Source organism: Tachyglossus aculeatus, chromosome X1 (assembly GCF_015852505.1).
Source record: "Tachyglossus aculeatus isolate mTacAcu1 chromosome X1, mTacAcu1.pri, whole genome shotgun sequence".
NCBI lineage: Eukaryota > Metazoa > Chordata > Mammalia > Monotremata > Tachyglossidae > Tachyglossus > Tachyglossus aculeatus.
This window is the reverse complement of record NC_052101.1, coordinates 77,640,108-77,659,489: the sequence shown is the minus strand read 5'-3', so window position 1 is coordinate 77,659,489 and position 19,382 is coordinate 77,640,108. Positions and strand designations below refer to the sequence as shown.

The 19,382-nt window shown below is 43.5% G+C and overlaps 1 protein-coding gene across 1 annotated transcript in view; it reads left to right on the top strand.

Moving 5' to 3' along the window:
• The window catches only part of CACNA2D3 (calcium voltage-gated channel auxiliary subunit alpha2delta 3), a 1,043,639-nt gene that overhangs the window by 749,104 nt on the left and 275,153 nt on the right, over positions 1-19,382 (top strand). The window contains exon 14 of the mRNA XM_038772667.1: positions 3,088-3,105. Coding sequence (XP_038628595.1) covers positions 3,088-3,105 — 18 coding nt within the window. The remainder of the gene's footprint in view (positions 1-3,087; positions 3,106-19,382) is intronic.

Sequence of the window (19,382 nt, the reverse complement as noted above, 5' to 3'; positions counted from 1 at the left end):
CTTTAGACTGTGAGCCCACTGTTGGGTAGGGACTCTCTCTATATGTTGCCAACTTGTACTTCCCAAGCGCTTAGTACAGTGCTCTGCACACAGTAAGCACTCAATACGATTGATTGATTGATTGATTGGAACTTGATGTCACCACAATGAAGTGAGGGTGCCAAATTTGATGCCTCTTTGTTGCCACACTCCAAATAACAGTCTGCCTTGTTGGCCTTTTTGTTTGTACTCTCTGCCCCTTTGTCACTGTTTTATATCAAACTGTGTAGGTAACCAAATTGAGTAACAGATTTAAGTTCTTTGTTGCCCATGAAACTATTTAGTTATATGTAAGGTTTCATGGATGTAGGCTAGTACATAACTTCAGTTTTCTTTGGACCCACTGTCAGTCCAGAGTGCCATGCTGAATTTGGGAAGGTATTCATAATTGAGGCACAGTCACATGAAGGTGTCCAAAGGTAACTTCAGACTAATTCATCCTAATTATTGGTACAACTATCATTGTCTTAAATTGTATTAAATGTGTGTTCTAAATCAGCAAGACTGACCCCTTGTTGAAGAACTCTTTCCCCAAAATCAGGTTTCCAAGAGGAGTAGTGACTTGAGGAATAAGGTGTTCTTGGTTTGTTTCATGCTCGTGTCTGGATTAACATGGGCTCTGGCCCCACCAAAGGATTGGGATATCCTGTGGTGGCAGGGTCAAAAACAATTATAATGTACAGTTGTCATTTGGGTTTCCGAGAGTGGTCTGCAAAGCTCAGAAAGTTACACTCAGAAAGTGTGACTTCACAGTTTAACTCTGCTGGGAACTAGCTATGTGATGCTCTGCAAATTGTTATATGTTTGGGTTCTCAGTTTTTTCCAGTTTAAATGTTAGGACAGTGATATTGTCTTAGCAACAGATTACTTTTAAGGAATTCACAACATGATCATAAAGTGCTGAGAGATTACAGAATTTTAGAAGTAGGATGCAGTGCTATCATTTATACTGGTTCAAAGTACTCATAGGGAGAGCACTCTTTATTTCCACGAATGATTTATTTAGAAAATCTTTGGTATGAGGAAAGCTCAAGGGCATTCATAGAGTATGAAGACATCAACACAAATGTGCAGCCTGTCATTTTCATATCGAGCTTCCTGCTCGTATGCCTACATTGGAGAACTATAGGAGGAAAAAAGAAGATACACTTTCAGAAAGGCCCGAAGCAGTTCTAACTTGTGGTCTGGCTGTTAATGAACATTTAACTCTGATATTTATGTTTTAATTCATCAAACAGCCATAATTCCCATGGCAACCTTTGTATTTGTGCTATATAAGCTGTCATGTAAAACAAACTCTTGTGGGAACACACATCTATCATACTGCAATGCTCTTTAAATGTAGTTTTCTTGTTTTCCTTTTTATTGGGCTAAAGGATATATAATATTTTATTACAACACCAGTTCTTAAAAAGCGCTTTCTTATTCTCCAGTACAATTTTTTACTGGCCCTACTTTCCCCTATGCTTTGTCTTAAATTAACTTACATTGAAAAAAGCAAAGACCTGATAGGGTTTCCTGGGAAGTGTGAACAGCTGTGAAGAAAGGGCTGAATGTGCTTGTACCCCTGTTGTTCGGGGTCAGAAAACAGTTGATGTCACACACCTAGTGATTTCAGGTGACTCTTGGCAGTTCCACGTTAGGTGAAGTGAACTTTTCTCCTCTAAAAAATACATGTATGCAACCCCATTCCTGTTGAATTATATAATGCTAGCTCCACCTATAGCCCATAGGTGCTCTGCCTCTCCTCCCGAGTCTTCTACAGAGGGGATGGGATTTCTCAGCCTCTTTTGCCCCCCGTCTGAGTTGTCTCCTTCTCCCAACATCTCCTGCCACTGGCCCAGTACTCCATGACCACAAATGTAATTGCTGCCCTAGCCAGAGAGCAAGCAATGGCAACAGAATGCAGTGAGAGAAGAAGCTCTCTAACATCAGCCTCGGGGATTCTTTCTGCACCCCTCTTCCCTTCTGCAAGCACAAACCCTGCCACCACTCTGACCTAAGAACAGGTCAGAACAATGGCAGCAGTGAGGCACAGAGGAAGAAGGGATGCTCCCTCAGACCATCTCCTCCTTAGATTCCCCTCTGATTCCAGAAACACCACTGCTCCTCCATCCTGAGAAGAGCCATTGGCAGCTGAATTCTGGGCAGCATCAGAACCAGCTTCCAAAAAGCCAGTGTTGCACAAGAGCAGTGGGAATTCCAGTATATCAGTAATCAGTAATTGTAGGAGCAGAGCAGCGGTAGTTTCCATTCTTATCTGGTGCTGCTGCTTCCACCCTGAGAATCTTGGGATTTTGTTGTTTTGTTTTTTGGGGGGAGGGAGAGAGAGAAAGAGAGAATGTTAGTGTCATTTTATCTTTGTCTGCTTTTGTTTCTTCAAAACCCCAACCTGAATATGAATATTTCTTCACTTGTGTGCATATCTTAGGCGTGTGTGTGTCTACACACACAGGAACATGCCTAAGCTCTACATGTATGTGGTCTATATCTTTCCACTTCCTGTTACATATCACGGGCATTCAAGTCCACTTTAGTGACTGTCTAATGGCTGGTTATCCTTTGAACTTCAGTTTATAATTAAATATTCTTGACCCAGCTTGTTGTTTATTTAAAACAAAAGAGCTAGTAAAGCTTAAGGCTTAATGAATTGCAAAACAAGAAAACAATTATTTCTTCTAACTGAATTATATTTGTGTTCAGGAAGATGGAACGTCACAATGAATACGTGATACCATATCTCCCGGAAAAAAAAAAAAAATAGCTCCTCTCCTAGCACTGTGGTATACTGGCAAACTGCATGTTGCTCCGTGATACCTAACAAAAGCGCCATCTGAATCAGAGATTTCTAGTGGTTGTTACCACCTATTGGTTCAGTATAGAAGTTGAATTGGCCCTTTGGTTTTATTTCTAAAGTTAAATTTAGGTTTTTTTCCTCACTTTTTATTTTGTTTTGAAATTTGGACATTTTGGCAAGTTAGCTTTCACATTTAAAATGAACTGATCATGTAATGATGGCTTTTTCTTTTTGTGTTCTTTATTTTTCAGCTCCCTCAGGCACAAAAGGTAAACTCTTTTCAGTCAAGTCTTAATCATACAAAGAAATCACAAATTATGCATGTCTCCACAGTGTTGTGAATTTGGCACCATTCATGACCAGTGAAACGGTTCACATGTACTTTGAGTGGCACCAAGCTGAGCTGGGCCCGGAATCCACTGAGCCACTTGGCTTGGGATCAGCAAGTAAGGCCAATAAATGAGACAGGCGTTGGTGTCTATCTGGCAAGCTTTGGCCTGCCATTTTGTGAAGATTAGGGTAATCATCTTGTCAGCAATTTGAAAATAATGCTAACATGACTTGGTTTCACAAATGTAGCCATCCAGGCATCTCCTGCTATTTCAGTAAGTAGATAAAGCTGAAGTAGTGGATTGATCTAACCCTTTCACTGGTATCCATTGTCTGTTTGTCTCAAAAATCTTCGGATATATCATCTCCTTTGTTCCTGCCCCAAGAGAGTCCATGCAATGCAAATTTAGCCTTGATATGGTAGAATAAGCAAAGTTTCCATGGCATGCCATGATATTGTAACAAAGATTGACACATGCAACACATCACTTGTTTTCCTGTTGCATCATCCTTGTATAATTCACAAACGTAATTGAGATTTTATGGAAACACTGTAATCTTTATAGATAACCTCTAGTCTAGTAAAGCTCTGCCTTAAAACTCTGCCTTTAATGACGGAGACCTAAATGACATAGCAGTTGGAAGTTTCACTGAACTAGAGGTGAGCCTGGGTTTTGCCAGCAGTGGCCCAGGGTTCATTTCTGGAGTGTTGCTGTGCATGTGCTTAATTTTCCCAAGGGACCATAAGTGACTATCTGCGACAGTGCCCTCCCTCTTCCTGCCCCCATGAAGTGAGATCCATTGGTAGAAAGATCCTACCCAGAGTTCTTCATTATAATACCACTGGCCTTTCAGAATTGAAGGGTGCTTGTCTGATTCTTTATCGACTGTGGAGCAAAACATTGTCATGTACTTGGTTTGATCTTGTTAAATCTAGTCTACCCAGTCATGATCAAAATAGCAACAAGAATCTAGAAGCTAGTGTCTGAATAGGATTCTGATTTCTGGAAAAGTCTGAACTCAACAAGCTAAAAATCTTGAAAAGTCCTTGAACCACTTGTATGGGAGCTCCTATATACTAATGATTCTGCCCTAGAAACACATACTGTAGGAGATGACTTTGAATTGCTCCATCAGCAAAACATGTTGGGATGACAGTTAAGCCGAAGATGACTGAAGTTATGTGTAAGTCTCCACCTGGCAAACTCTACAGATAACCAAGGCTCTTGTGCTGGTTCCAGAAGTTCTGTGTCCTAAGTCAGCAGCACAGCCTAGTGGAAAAAGTATGGGCCTGTGAGTCAGAGGACCTGGGTTCTAATCCTGGCTCTGCCAATTACTTGCTATGTGACCTTGGGCAAGTCACTTAACTTTTCTGTGCCTCAGTTTCCTCAACTGTAAAATTGGGATTAAATCTTATTCCCTCCTACTTAGAATATGAGCCCCATGGGGGACAGAGACTGTTTCCAACCTGATAAACTTGTGTCTACCCCAGCACTTAGAACAGTGCTTGACATACAGTGAACACTTTACAAATACCATAAAGGAAAAAAAAATCCTGGCCAAAATAGCCCCCATAGGTAGGCATTAAAGGAGCACTCAGACTCCTGTTAGCTTTCTGCCTAGTGAAACCCAAATTCCTGTACTCCTTTCAATATCAATACACCTGTTATCTCAATCCTCAAAGTTAAGGGGATCAGTGGGGACTAGCCTACCACTTCCCCTCCAGAGGCTGTTTCAGGAAGCTCATGGAGCCCGGATCATGGCTCATCCCTTCTCCTAACCTTCTGCCTCTAAAATAGCTGAGAGGTTCTCTTTTCCAACTACTTGCCACACCCCGCCTTCATTTTTCATAATCGTTACCCCAACTGACGGCTCTGTTCCAAATCAATACCACATATCAGGCTAAAGCCTGATACCTACTGGTACCTACTCCAATTAACCTTCCCTCAGGGAGGGTCACTTAGAAGTCAGTCTCCTCCTAGGTTCCTCCTCCCTATCCTGAGTGTGGAGCTGGTTTTAGTGGTAGCTCTCGATTGACTACCTCGTTCACTTCAATTTATCCTTTTCTGCCTTAACTCAGCCCTCTCTTCTGCCAGACAAAACTATTTCTCCTCCCTTATTGACACCCATGCCCATCACCCCCGCCAGCTCTTCCGTACATTCAACTCCCTTCTCAGGCCCCCGGTTCCTCCCCCTCCTCCTTCCCTCACCCCCAACGATCTGGCCTCCTACTTCATTAACAAAATTAAATCCATCAGGTCCGACCTCCCCAAAGTCTCTTCCCCCCTTTCTCCAACCCCCCGGCTCTCAACACTCTCTGCTACTCTCCCATCCTTCCCAGCGGTATCCTCAGAGGAACTCTCCTCCCTCCTCTCAAGTGCTACTCCGGCCACCTGTGCTTCTGACCCCATTCCCTCTCATCTTATGAAATCTCTCGCTCCATCCCTTCTCCCCTCCTTAACTTCCATCTTCAACCGCTCACTCTCCACTGGTTCCTTCCCCTCTGCCTTCAAACATGCCCACGTCTCTCCCATCCTAAAAAAACCCTCTCTTGACCCCACCTCACCTTCTAGTTATCGTCCCATATCCCTCCTACCATTCCTTTCCAAACTCCTTGAACGAGTTGTCTACACGCGCTGCCTAGAATTCCTCAACAACAACTCTCTCCTCGACCCCCTCCAGTCTGGCTTCCGTCCCCTTCATTCCACGGAAACTGCCCTCTCAAAGGTCACCAATGACCTCCTGCTTGCCAAATCCAACGGCTCATACTCTGTCCTAATCCTCCTCGACCTCTCAGCTGCCTTTGACACTGTGGACCACCCCCTTCTCCTCAACACGCTATCTGACCTTGGCTTCACAGACTCCGTCCTCTCCTGGTTCTCCTCTTATCTCTCCGGTCGTTCTTTCTCAGTCTCTTTTGCAGGCTCCTCCTCCCCCTCCCATCCTCTTACTGTGGGGGTTCCCCAAGGTTCAGTGCTTGGTCCCCTTCTGTTCTCAATATACACTCACTCATTTGGTGACCTCATTCGCTCCCACGGCTTCAACTATCATCTCTACGCTGATGACACCCAGATCTACATCTCTGCCCCTGCTCTCTCCCCCTCCCTCCAGGCTCGCATCTCCTCCTGCCTTCAGGACATCTCCATCTGGATGTCCGCCCGCCACCTAAAGCTCAACATGTCGAAGACTGAGCTCCTTGTCTTCCCTCCCAAACCTTGTCCTCTCCCTGACTTTCCCATCTCTGTTGACGGCACTACCATCCTTCCCGTCTCACAAGCCCGCAACCTTGGTGTCATCCTCGACTCCGCTCTCTCATTCACCCCTCACATCCAAGCCGTCACCAAAACCTGCCGGTCTCAGCTCCGCAACATTGCCAAGATCCGCCCTTTCCTCTCCATCCAAACCACTACCCTGCTAATTCAAGCTCTCATCCTATCCCGTCTGGACTACTGCACTAGCCTTCTCTCTGATCTCCCATCCTCATGTCTCTCTCCACTTCAATCCATACTTCATGCTGCTGCCCGGATTATCTTTGTCCAGAAACGCTCTGGACATATTACTCCCCTCCTCAAAAACCTCCAATGGCTACCGATCAATCTGCGCATCAAGCAGAAACTCCTCACCCTGGGCTTCAAGGCTGTCCATCACCTCGCCCCCTCCTACCTCACCTCCCTTCTCTCCTTCTACTGCCCAGCCCGCACCCTCCGTTCCTCCACCACTAATCTCCTCACTGTACCTCGCTCTCGCCTGTCCCGCCATCGACCCCCGGCCCACGTCATCCCCCGGGCCTGGAATGCCCTCCCTCTGCCCATCCGCCAAGCTAGCTCTCTTCCTCCCTTCAAGGCCCTGCTGAGAGCTCACCTCCTCCAGGAGGCCTTCCCAGACTGAGCCCCATCTTTCCTCTCCCCCTCGTCCCCCTCTCCATCCCCCCGTCTTACCTCCTTCCCTTCCCCACAGCACCTGTATATATGTATATATGGTTGTACATATTTATTACTCTATTTATTTATTTATTTATTTTACTTGTACATTTCTATCCTACTTATTTTATTTTGTTGGTATGTTTGGTTCTGTTCTCTGTCTCACCCTTTTAGACTGTGAGCCCACTGTTGGGTAGGGACTGTCTCTATGTGATGCCAATTTGTACTTCCCAAGCGCTTAGTACAGTGCTCTGCACATAGTAAGCGCTCAATAAATACGATTGATTGATTGATTGACTAAACACAGCTGAATGCTGTCACTGAATCCAGCTACCTAGACAGCGCCCTGCTCAATGAGCAAGAATAGACAGCAAGGTGAAAAATGGAATCAAGAAAAGTAGCATGTCCTTTGGGATTCTGATGACAGAGTATGGCACCAAGATGGCATCAAGCTTCAGGTGAAACTGAAGGTCAATAGAACAACTGCCCAACCTTGTCGAACAGCTGTGTGGTTGAACTTACCACATAAGCCATATTGAGATATCAAGAACAATCACTTACTTGCACTTATGTGCCATGTTTAGCATCAAATGGCAAAACAGGATTACAAACAGTGGAGTCCTAGAATAGTCAGATCACTAACATTTCAGCAGAGCTCAGTGCATCACATCTTTATTGGGTAGAGTATGTGAAGAGAATGGTTGAGTGCAATATTTCCAAACAGCTGCTTTATGGGCAGCTGAAATGGGACAACTGTAAGCAGGGTGAACAGTAGAAAAGCTGAGATGCAATGAATCAAAACTACAAAAGAAGTGACTAAGCTGTGGACGAATGAATGAATGAAGAGTTGAGAGACAGTAGCCAAACTACTCCAAGTAGAAAGCATGTGGCTATTTTAGAACAGAGATTTGGGGAACATCAGAACACAGAGGTGGGGAATGAAAAATTACTAGTCACTGTGCATAGGAAATGGAGCAGCACAGCAATCTTTAAGTGCATTCAACATGGAAGGGGTCGCAATCAAACACTGACCTTATCAGCCACACTCACATATGATAGAAATCATTCCATCAGTGGTTTCATCTTTGGATACATGAATGCTCTTGGACTGTTTCTGTAGTCCATTGAAGTTCAACTTCCAAGACTTCCCAGTGACTCAGACTATCTTTCTTGCCTTGTCATTGAATAATCCGTAGTGGATCTAAGGAAGCACTCAAATGGAATGTGATGTTCAGGATGCTTCTTGAACCCAATGCAAGCCTGTTAATGAAAATGAAGAGCTTTTTGGCAAATGTACCTAAACTAGCAATGACATTTCAGTCAAGGTGTAATCTCTGATCAGCAATTTACTGCTGATCAATATGTAGTATAATAAGATTTTCTTGATTAGTATGGGACAGGAGGTCAAATATCAGTCAGTAGGAGGAGACATTAATTGATGACATGCATTTTTTCATTATTATGGCATTATTAAAAGGGCTTTCCCACAAAATCTCAAAAATCCTCAAAAATCTCCAGTGGCTACCAATCAATCTGCGCATCAGGCAGAAACTCCTCACCCTGGGCTTCAAGGCTCTCCATCACCTCGCCCCCTCCTACCTCACCTCCCTTCCCTCCTTCTACTGCCCAGCCCACAACCTCCGCTCCTCCACCGCTAATCTCCTCACTGCACCTCGTTCTCGCCTGTCCCGCCGTCGACCCCTGGCCCACGTCATCCCCCGGGCCTGGAATGCCCTCCCTCTGCCCCTCCGCCAAGCTAGCTCTCTTCCTCCCTTCAAGGCCCTGCTGAGAGCTCACCTCCTCCAGGAGGCCTTCCCAGACTGACCTTCCTCTCCTCCTCGTCCCCCTCTCCATCCCCCCATCTTACCTCCTTCCCTTCCCCACAGCACCTGTATATATGTATATATGGTTGTACATATTTATTACTCTTTATTTATTTATTTATTTATTTTACTTGTACATTTCTATCCTATTTATTTTATTTTGTTGGTATGTTTGGTTCTGTTCTCTGTCTCCCCCTTTTAGACTGTGAGCCCACTGTTGGGTAGGGACTGTCTCTATGTGTTGGCAATTTGTACTTCCCAAGCGCTTAGTACAGTGCTCTGCACATAGTAAGCGCTCAATAAATACGATTGATTGATTGATTGATTGAAAATACTGAAAAACAGTGAGAAGCTTTCAAGTCAGAGATTATTTTGTTATTTCTAAAGGAAGACAGGGCAGTCAGTCAGGGTTGCTTTTATGAATAATATAGACAGTCTGTCATTAATGCAATGATTTTACCATATGGTGGCTGAACTTGTATTTTCTTGTCTGTGTATCATCTCCAAGTGTTTCTTCTATAAATGTTTCCAGAATCTATGTCTCTATATAGATACTTTAATCTTGGGGCTGATTTGCAATTTAGGAAATGCCATTTTAAGTTCACCCTTTTTATTTTGAAGCAGTTTTTCCATTCTAATTATGAAATATATTATGTGCCTAATATTTTTAAAGGTAATAGTCCCAGAACTTCTCACTCTTCACTATCAGATCACTTTCCACCGTAATACACACCAGATGCAGACATTCACACATGATCTTCGACAAGCTTTTATAGTGAAAATTGCTATGGATAGGTATTAGGTATTTTTAGACGTGAGGAGAAAAAAGATGAAGTGGGTGCATATGTATTTAAAAAAACCCCTTCCTTAAGGGGGTTTGTCCCTTTTACTTGATGGAGGCCGAGAAATACCTGATGAAATTCCAGTGGTTAGTAACATAATGAAAGGTTGGAGATGGCAGTTCCAATATGATCCGCAAATAAGCATGTTTACCAAGAGCAATTAATTTTGCAAAACTATAGAACTCTTTCAATTGGGGATGCTGAAAACATTTTTTTGAAATCCCGAATTGAAGCTAAGTACACCAACTGGCATTCTATTAGTTAATATTAGCTCACAGATTCTGAGGATGAGGAAAAAGTATTTTTCTCAAAACCATAGTTAAAGAAAACCACATCTCCAGCCTGTTTTGAAGAGAAATAGATGCACTCAGAAATGCACTGAATAGCAAAATAACAAAATGATCCCTGTTTAATAGCCTGACTGGGCGTTTTGTTTCCTTTTAGAAATAGCTTAACTTGGCTTCTTGAACAAACACAGCAGGGTTCAAGATCTGTTGTCCTACTCCTGCTGTGATATTCTGTTCTACTTAACTTGTATGAAGAATCAGGAGTGCATAAATTAACTGCATAACTGAAAGTAGATTATTGTTTTTCACTCAGAAATGTACGGTTGTTCGTTTTTTTCCTTACCCAAAAAAAGGATCTCGCCATTTTTATGTATGAAAAAGAAAGTCTTTGGGGCTATTTTATGCCAAAAGGTTTCTGCCAGTGATTTTTTTCCCATTTCTGTTTCTATCTTTTAACTTGTGTAAGCAGTCCTCATTTGATCTCAAAACGATCATATTTTGATCAAAGTGATCAAAATCGTATTTTGATTAAGTGATCAAAATGATCATTTAATTTCTCTTCTTTGAAGTGTAGAATTAGCTGTCACTCAGAATAGAAAGTTTACAAAGCTATTATCTCAGTAAATGCTAGTAATTGTAGTGTTTTATGAATATTATATAACAAGCAAAATTGATGTCAATGAAGAACAAACAATTGTGAGGTAAAGATTTATATTTTACAGTAACATATGATTCATTTGCTTTCACCTTGTTTTTGTAGGACATACAGAAGTATCATTCCTACTTCCATCATTTCTCTCTGTATGAATTTCCACATCAATCAATCAATCAATCAATTGTATTTATTGAGCGCTTACTGTGTGCAGAGCACTGTACTAAGCGCTTGGGAAGTACAAGTTGGCAACATATAGAGACAGTCCCTACCCAACAGTAGGCTCACAGTCTAAAAGGCGGAGACAGAGAACAAAACCAAACATACTAACAAAATAAAATAAATAGAATAGATATGTACAAGTAAAATAAATAGAGTAATAAATATGTACAAACATCTATACATATATACAGATGCTGTGGGGAAGAGAAGGAAGTAAGATGGGGGGAGTGGAGAGGGGGACGAGGGGGAGAGGAAGGAAGGGGCTCAGTCTGGGAAGGCCTCCTGGAGGAGGTGAGCTCTCAGTAGGGCCTTGAAGGGAGGAAGGGAGCTAGCTTGGTGGATTGGCAGAGGGAGGGCATTCCAGGCCAGGGGGATGATGTGGGCCAGGGGTCGATGGCGGGACAGGCGAGAATGAGGTACAGTGAGGAGATTAGCAGCAGAGGAGCGGAGGGTGCGGGGTGGGCTGTAGAAGGAGAGAAGGGAGGTGAGGTAGGAGGGGGCGAGGTGATGGAGAGCCTTGAAGCGAGGATGAGGAGTTTCTGCCTGATGCACAGATTGATTGGTAGCCACTGGAGATTTTTGAGGAGGGGAGTAACATGCCCAGAGTGTTTCTGGATAAAGACAATCCGGGCAGCAGCATGAAGTATGGATTGAAGTGGGGAGAGACACGAGGATGGGAGATCAGAGAGAAGGCTGATGCAGTAGTCCAGACGGGATAGGATGAGAGCTTGAACGAGCAGGGTAGTGGTTTGGATGGAGAGGAAAGGGCGGATCTTGGCAATGTTGTGGAGCTGAGACCGGCAGGTTTTGGTGACAGCTTGGATGTGAGGGGTGAATGAGAGAGCTGAGTCGAGGATGACACCAAGGGTGCGGGCTTGTGAGACGGGAAGGATGGTAGTGCCATCAACAGTGATGGGAAAGTCAGGGAGAGGGCAGGGTTTGGGAGGGAAGACAAGGAGTTCAGTCTTGGACATGTTTGAGTTTTAGGTGGCGGGCAGACATCCAGATGGAGATGTCCTAAAAGCAGGAGGAGATGCGAGCCTGGAGGGAGGGGGAGAGAGCAGGGGCAGAGATGTAGATTTGGGTGTCATCAGCGTAGAGATGATAGTTGAAGCCGTGGGAGTGAATGAGGTCATGCCATAAATGATTTTATTTATCCATGGAACTGGACCCAGAACCTAATGTATACCTGGGCTGGCCAATTAATCAATCAATCAATGGTATTTTTTGAGCACTTAACTGAATGCAGAGCACTGTACTAAACATTTAGGAGAGTACAATACAATTAATCATATTTATTAAGCACTTATTGTGTGCAGAGCACTGTACTAGGAGAAGCAGCGTGGCTCAGTGGTAAGAACATGGGATTTGGAGTCAGAGGCCATGGGTTCAAATCCTGACTCCGCCAATTGTCAGCTGTGTGACTTTGGGCAAGTCACTTCACTTCTCTGTGCCTCAATTCCCTCATCTGTAAAATGGGGATGAAGACTGTGAGCCCCCCGTGGGACAACCTGATCACCTTGTAACTCCCCAGTGCTTAGAACAGTACTTTGCACATAGTAAGCACTTAATAAATGCCATTATTATTATTATTATTATTATTATTATTATTACTAAGCTCTTGGGAGAATACAATATAACAGAGTTGGTAAATATATTCTGTGCCACATGAGCTTACAGTCTAGAGGGAGTTTTCAGTGTGCATAAACAACTATTATTGCAGTAAGGATATTGGTTAGTTATCAGAATGTCAATCAATGGTATTTATTGAGCACTTACTGTGTGCAAAGAACTTTGCACTTTTCTAGACTGTGAGCCCGCTGTTGGGAAGGGACCGTCTCTATATGTTGCCAACTTGTACTTCCCAAGTGCTTAGTAGATTGCTCTGCACACAGTAAGCGCTCAATAAATACAATTGAATGAATGAATGAATGAATTGCTTGGGAGAGGCAATGCAGCAGAGTTGGTAGACACATTACCTGCCCTCAAGGAACTTAAAGTCCAAGGGGGAGACAGACATTAAAATAAATTATAGATATGTACCTAAGTGCTGTCGGACTGTGGTTGGGGTGAGTAACAAGTACTTTAAGGCTATATATCCAGGTTCATAGACAGCACAGAAGGGAGAGCAAGTAGGGGAAAGAAAGACTTAGAGAAGTTGTTATTTTAATAATGCTCTGAAGTTGGGGAGAGTGGTGGTTTGTCAGATATGAAGGATGAGGGAGTTCCAGGCCAGAGGGTGGTTGTGGGCAAGGGGAGACTGAGGATACAGTGAGTAGGTCAGCATTAGAGATGCAAAATGTGGGGCTGGATTTTAGTAGTAAGTCAGCAAGATAAGATAGGAGGGGGAGAACTGATTGAGTGCTTTCAAGCTAATGGTAAGGAGTTTCCATTTGATGCGGAGGTAGATGGGCAACCACTGGAATTTCTTGAAGGTTGGGGGAGATGTGGACTGAACGTTTGTTTAGAAAAAATATTCAAGCAGCATAGTGTAGTGAGGACTGGAGAAGGGAGAGACAGGCTGCATGGAGGTCAGCAAGAGGGCTGAAGCAGTTGTCAAGGTTTGGCAGTTTGCAGATGAATGGATAAATTTTAGTGATGTTGTGAAGGTAGAATGAACAGGATTTGGTGACATTGAATATGTGGGTTAAATGAGAGAGATGAGTTGAGGATAATAAAAAAGTTTTGAGCTTGTGAGACAGGGAGAATAGTGGTGTTTACAATGATGGAAAACGGGGATGACAAGTTTTGGGTGGGAAGTGGAGTTCTGTTTTGGATGTGTTGTTTCAGGTGTCCACAGGACATCCAATTAGAGATGTCCTGAAGGCAGGAGGAAATTTGTGACTGAAGAGAGAGAGGTCAGGACTGGAGAGATAGATTTTGTAGATTGTTGTTGAAGTCATAGGAACAGGTGAGTTTTCCTAGGCAGTGGGTGTAGGTTCAGAATATAAGGGGTCCAGAACTGAACCTTGAGGGACTTCCACATTTAGAGGGTTGGAGGCAGAGGAGGAGCCTGTGAAAGAGTCTACTTAGACCGCAAGCCCCATGAGTGATGGGGACTGTGTCCAACCTGATTAACTTGTATGTATCCCCCCTCTTAGGACTGTGCTTGACAGATAATAAGCACTTAATAAATGTAATAATAATAATTATAATGAAAATCATGGTATTTGTTAAGCACTTACTATGTGCCAAGCACTGTACTGAGATAGATACAAGGTAATCAAGTTGGATACAGTCCCTTGTCCCATGTGGGGCTCACTGTTTCAATTCCCATTTTACAGATGAGGTAACTGAGGCACAGAGAAGATAAGTGACTTGCCCAAGGTCACACAGCCGACAAGTGGCAGAGCCGGGCCTAGAACCCATGACTTTATGACTCACAGGCCTGTTCTCTATTGACTAGGCCATGCTGCTTAATAATTAGGATAATAGTATCAATAATAGACATATGAATAAAGGAGTGGCCAGAGAGATAGCAGAACCAGGAAAGGACATTTGTCAGTGAAGCCAAGATTAGACAGTATTTCAAAAAGGGGGTGGTCCCCGAGGTTGAAGGCAGCTAAGAGGTCAAGGAGGATTAAGATGGAGTAGCGGCTGCTGGATTTGCAGCCTTCTCTCTGATCTTCCATCCTCGTGTCTCTCCCCACTTCAGTCCGTACTTCATGTTGCTGCCCGGATTGTCTTTGTCCAGAAACGCTCTGGGCATGTTACTCCCCTCCTCAAAAATCTCCGGTGGCTACCAATCAATCTGCGCATCAGGCAGAAACTCCTCACCCTGGGCTTCAAGGCTCTCCATCACCTTGCCCCCTCCTACCTCACCTCCCTTCTCTCCTTCTACAGCCCACCCCGCACCCTCTGCTCCTCTGCCGCTAATCTCCTCACCGTACCTCGTTCTCGCCTGTCCCGCCATCGACCCCCGGCCCATGTCATCCCCCGGGCCTGGAATGCCCTCCCTCTGCCCATCCTCCAAGCTAGCTCTCTTCCTCCCTTCAAGGCCCTACTGAGAGCTCACCTCCTCCAGGAGGCCTTCCCAGACTGAGCCCCTTCCTTCCTGTCCCCCTCTCCATCCCCCCATCTTACCTCCTTCCCTTCCCCACAGCACCTGTATATATGTATATATGTTTGTACTTATTTATTACTCTATTTATTTATTTATTTATTTATTTATTTATTTATTTTACCTGTACATATCTATTCTATTTATTTTATTTTGTTAGTATGTTTGGTTTTGTTCTCTGTCTCCCCCTTTTAGACTGTGAGCCCACTGTTGGGTAGGGACTGTCTCTATATGTTGCCAACTTGTACTTCCCAAGCTCTTAGTACAGTGCTCTGCACACTGTAAGCGCTCAATAAATGCAATTGATTGATTGATTTGGCAAGAAGAAGGGGTGACCTTAGAGAAGACAGTTTCCATAGAGTGAAGGGGTTGGAAACCAGAATGGATTGGGTCATGTAGAGAATGGGAAAAGAGGAATTGGAGACAGCTGTTGTATGCAAGTCGCTCAAGAAGTTGAGAGGGGAAAAGTGGAAGGGATATGGGACACTAACTGGAGAAAGCCGTGGCATCAAGGGAGGGTTTTGTTTAGGGTAGGGGAGACATGAAAATATTTAAAAGCAGTAGAGAAGGAGCCATTGGAAACTGAACAGTTGAAGTTGGTGGTCTGGGAGGGAAGATGAGATTTGATATGGTGTGAAGTAATGCAGGTGGAAGGGGTAGATTTTCTGTTGTCTACCTAAAAGTCCTCGACAATGCTTATAAGAGAGATAAAATATATCTCCCTTGGAGGAAGAATAATAGTCCCAAGTAGTTTATACATTTTAACTATTTTCTCTTTACTGAAACCTCAGTTGCCTCATTCATTATAACATCTTTAATGATTTCTTTAGGATTGTTATCCCCAAGTAACATATTTATTCTCTACACCAACTGATTTTTATTCTAGCTTCACTAGAATAAAGAATAGAATAGAATAATCTTCAGCAAATCATCTCAGTCATTTCATGTTAAAAGGTGAGACTGAAGCTCGTCCTCTAGATTGTAAGCTTGTTGTGGGCATGGAATGTGTCTGTTGTTGTATTGTGCTCTCCCACCGCTTAGTACAGTGATCTGTACACAGTAAGTGCTCAATAAATATGATTGAATGAAAGAATGAACTGAAAGTAAGGCCCTTTTGTAAAGTGTAGCCATTGGCCAACCACGCACAGCAGGGTTTGCATGACATTTGAGGAGAAAAGTAGCAACCTCATCCGTTTGAATTTGCCAGAAGATTTTGAGAAGACAAATCATTTTTCTGTTCTATCGTCACATATTTTGCTAATTGTTGTCTTAATTGTAAGCCAATGGCTACAATTTACTTCATTAGATTAACTGGTGGAAAGTGGAATTCTCACCCACATTGTTCCCCCAGCCTCCCTCCCTCTCCAGTTCTGATAGACCACAGCACTCCCCACGTCACTGCCTTTCTAAAATAGAGAAGCATCATGGCATAGTGGATAGAGTACAGTCTTGGAAGTCAGGAGGGTATGGGTTCTAATCCTTCTCCGCCACTTGTCTGCTGTGTGACTTTGGGCAAGTCACTTTACTTTTCTAGGCTTCTCTTCCCTCATCTGTAAAATGAGGATTGAGACTGTGAGCCCCACATGTGACAGGGACTTTGTCCAACCCGATTTGCTTGAATCTACCCCAGCCCTTAGTACAGTGTATGGCACTTAGTAAGCGCTTAACAAATGCCATAATAATAATAATAAAAATCCCACCTCCTACAATAAGCCTTCCCTGTTTGGTTCCCCATATGCAAAGTTGTTTCTCCCCTCTTTGTACCCATCTTGAGCATTTTTGTATATATATTATTCAACGGTCAATTACTTTGTTGACTCATAAATATTTTTTCCATACGTCTCACCCATTAGAGTTTAATCTTTGTGTGGACAGGGAATGTGTAGCCTCTCTGTGACTTCCCAAAAACTTGGTACAGTGCATTGCATCGGTGGATGCTAACTATATATTACTTATACTTGCCACTAAGCCAATGTAAATAGAAATAATATTGAACAACTCATCTGAAGTAACCTAAATTCCAAGGTCTGAAAATAAAATAAGCTCATTTAAATAGCTAAGGTCTTGAATGATCAAAGTAAGTTGTTGAAACAAAATCTTATGGTTCTGGAAATTCATTTTTTCGGAATTCCAGCTACAAATACTAATGACTCATTAAAAAATAGTCCCCGGAAAAACGTGACATGTAGTGTATGTATCCTTCTTATGAGGGTGGGTAAAATACTTTTTGGAGTCATATAGATATGCTCTACTGCTTCTTTCTCATGTCACCTAAGACTTAGAACTTCAGGATTTTCTTGCCCTTTTTGTCGTAAAGGTTGACAGCACAAAGCACAAATATAAAAGCACTGATGACTGTAATTTGTGTAGATTTTTAAAAAGAGGCCATTCTTTTGAATAATGCAATAATTAGAAGACTAGTCTCAGCAGGGGGAAACACACCTATAAACACTCACCTCCACCCAACTTCCCTCAGGGTCCTGTACCAGTTTTACAAAATACTCAGCTTCAATTTACCACCAGGCCAGACTTCAGCCTCAGGAGTAAAGGTGACCAAATTTGGAGTCATTTTAGGCAAGGAGGGGTGGGGTCTGAAAGTGGATGAGACCCAGAGTTTTGAGGAGGATAGGGGAAGGGAAAATTCACCTCCAGCAGCAGCAGTAGCAGCAGCAAGAGCAACTACCATCACTCCTGCCACCTTGGCATAAAGCAGGACCTTAATGGGTTCTTTCTTAAACCTTCTAGGTGGGAGAGTAAGATCCTAAAAATCAGTCACATTTACTGAGCACTCATCCACCATGGAACAGACTTACTCCAGAGGGGAGAAAATCTGCCCAACCAGGCTCCTTCTCTTCATTCCTGGTCCTATAAAATTATAGCCTCACAGAAATCAATCAGTGGTATTTATTGAATTCTTACTGTGTGCAGATACTGTGTACAAATACAACTCTCCCAAGCTCTTAGTAAGCACTCAGTAAATACTGTTGATTGGTAGTTGACATGATCCCTGCCCTCAAGGAGCTTACAGTTTTGTTTTTAGTGGCATTTTTTAAGCATTTACTATGTGCTCCTCCAGACTGTAAACTCATTGTGGGCAGGGAACGTTCCTACCATCTCTGTTGTATTGGACTCTCCCAAATGCTTAGTGCAGTGCTCTGCAAACAGTATGCATTCAGTAAATACCATTGAGGAGGATGAGGATGCCGGACACTGTACTAAATAGTGGGGCAGATACTAGCTAATCAGGGTGTACACAGTCCATGTCCCACAAGGGGCTCACACTCAATCCCCATTTTACAGATGAGGTAACTGAGGCACCGAGAAGTTAAGTGACTTGCCCAAGAAACACAGCAGGCAAGTGTCAGAGCCGGGATTAGAACCCAGGACCTCTGAATCCCATCCTCGTGCTTTATCCACTAACAGTGGAGACAGGTAAGGGAAGCAACGGAGTATGAGGATCTGTACATAAGAGTTATGGGGGTGGAGGTAGGTAACTACCTAAGTGCATGGGGGTTTCATTAGACTGCTAACCTAGATGGCAGCCTCAGGGGGAAAGTCCAGTGGCCATTCCTTGGGACTTAGTGGATACAACATGGGCCTGGGAATCAGAAGGACCTGGGTTCTAGTACTGCCTCTGCCACTGGTCTGCTGTGTGACCTTGGGCAAGTCACTTCACTTCTTGGGGCCTCAGTTCCTCATTTGTGAAATGGGGATTAAGAGTTTGAGCCCCAAGTGGGACAGGGACTGTGTCCAACCCAATTAACTTGTATCTACCCCAGCGCTTAGAACGGTGGTGTCACATAGTAAGTGCTTAACAAGTACCTTATTTATTATTATTATCATTATCCTTGGCTACATCAGCCAGTAGTGTGGGTGAGAATGAGTGTGAATGTACTTGTGAGTGTACAAGGCTGTGAACAAGGTGTGAATAAACTTTATACAAGAGTGGAAATGAGGCCCAAACTGTGAATAAGCATGAAAACTAGGAATAAGCCTTTCCTTTGCCATGTTCTCTTTCACAGTCCTTGCTCCAAACTACCCAAAACCCATCTCTCACACTACAGTGCTATGCTGTGGAACCCCAGCTCCTTGGTGGAGAAATTGTTCATCTTGAAACTGTTTCTGGCACTCACTCCCCTGCCTCACTATGAAGAAGACCTGGCATCCCCGACTGCTCTGTCCAGCCGAACACATCACCTACTCTCACTCCCCTCCCCACCTCATGGAATAAATAACATTTTTTGACCACCTATTGTGTGCAGAGTATGGTAATAAGTGCTTGGGAGCATATGATAGAATTAGAAGACACAATTCCTGTCCTCAGGGAGCTTACAATTTAACCAGGGAGCCCAACACAAAAGAAATTACAGATAGGAAGAAAAAAAAGAATGAATTGTAGGCAATCTCTTG